Source organism: Eimeria mitis, genomic scaffold, assembly GCF_000499745.2.
Source record: "Eimeria mitis Houghton genomic scaffold, Emh_scaff4002, whole genome shotgun sequence".
Classification (NCBI taxonomy): domain Eukaryota; phylum Apicomplexa; class Conoidasida; order Eucoccidiorida; family Eimeriidae; genus Eimeria; species Eimeria mitis.
In genome coordinates, this window is record NW_013572337.1 from 1 (window position 1) to 1,161 (window position 1,161).

The window sequence follows — 1,161 nt, forward strand, 5'->3', positions numbered from 1 at the left end:
CCGTTTGCTGCTGCTGTTGCTGCTGCTGCAGCAACAACAGCAGCAGAAGAAGAAGCTTTCTCCGTGCTGCATGCAGACCTCCTCGATCTGAAGTTTCACTGGTGGCGTTCTGTTGCTGCTGCGTGGCAGCAGCAGCAGCTCCCGCTGCTGCAGCAGCAGTTAGCTCTGATGCAGCAGCACCAGCACCAGCAGCAGCAGCAGCAACAGCAGCAGCAGCAGCAGCAGCAAGCATATAAAGCCTGGGTTAGCTGCCTCACCGCATCTACTGCTTCCTTCATGCCAGCTGCTCGTGATCTGCTGCCAGCAGCAGCAGCAGCAGCAGCAGCAGCAGCAACAGGAGACCCCACGCAACAGCAGCAGCAGCAGCAGCAGCAGCAGCAGCAGCAGACAGGAAGAACAGCTCTGTGGCAGTGGCTGTGGGGCGCCGGCGAAGCATTTGGTTTTTGCTGCAGCAGCAGATTTGCTGCGCTGCAGCTGCTGGACGCCTACGCAGCACACCCTGCTTTCCCCTTCAGGTGTACATGCAGCAGCAGCAGCAGCAGCAGCAGCAGCAGCAGCAGCGGCGGCGATGAGTGTAAGTGCTGCAGCAACAGAGAGCTTGCGCTGTGCTCGACTGCTGCTTTGCTGCTGTCTGCTGCGCTGCGGTGTCACTGGCAAGACATTGCTGCTGACCAGTTCCTGCAGCAGCTGCTGCTGCAGCTGCAGCAGCAGCAGCAGCAGCAGCAGCAGCAGCAGCAGCAGCAGTTTTTTACTGTTGATGATGTTATTATGGTTCAGGCAGATATGCTGCAGCTGCTGCAGCCGTCGCTGTGGATGGCGCTAACTGCTGCTGACTGCATTTTGCTGCTGCTTGCTGCTATACGAGGGTTCCCGCTGCTGCTGCAGCACACGCCTCAGGCCCACGCCACTGCTGCTGCTGCTGCTGCTGCTGCTGCTGCTGCTCCTGCTGCAGCAGGGGCTGCTGGAGCAACGCCACCAAGCCTTGCATGCCGCTTCACGCTGCAGCAAGACCAGCAGCAGCAGCAGCAGCAGCAGCAGCAGCAGCAATTCCGTATATCAGCCCACAGCAGCAGCAGCAGCAACAGCAGCAGCAGCAGCAGCAGCAGCAGCAGCAGCCGTTGGGTGTTGTTGTCTCTATTTGACTATTTTGTTAGTACTGGT

The 1,161-nt window shown here is 59.3% G+C and overlaps 1 protein-coding gene across 1 annotated transcript in view; it reads left to right on the forward strand.

Annotated features, from left to right (window-relative positions):
• Nucleotides 1-168: 168 nt before the first annotated feature.
• EMH_0071490 (uncharacterized protein) overlaps nt 169-1,161 on the forward strand; it is a gene marked incomplete at both ends in the record, with an annotated part of 3,862 nt that continues 2,869 nt past the window's right edge. Inside the window, one exon of the mRNA XM_013499108.1 lies at nt 169-1,153. Within this exon, the coding sequence (XP_013354562.1) occupies nt 169-1,153 (985 nt within the window). The remainder of the gene's footprint in view (nt 1,154-1,161) is intronic.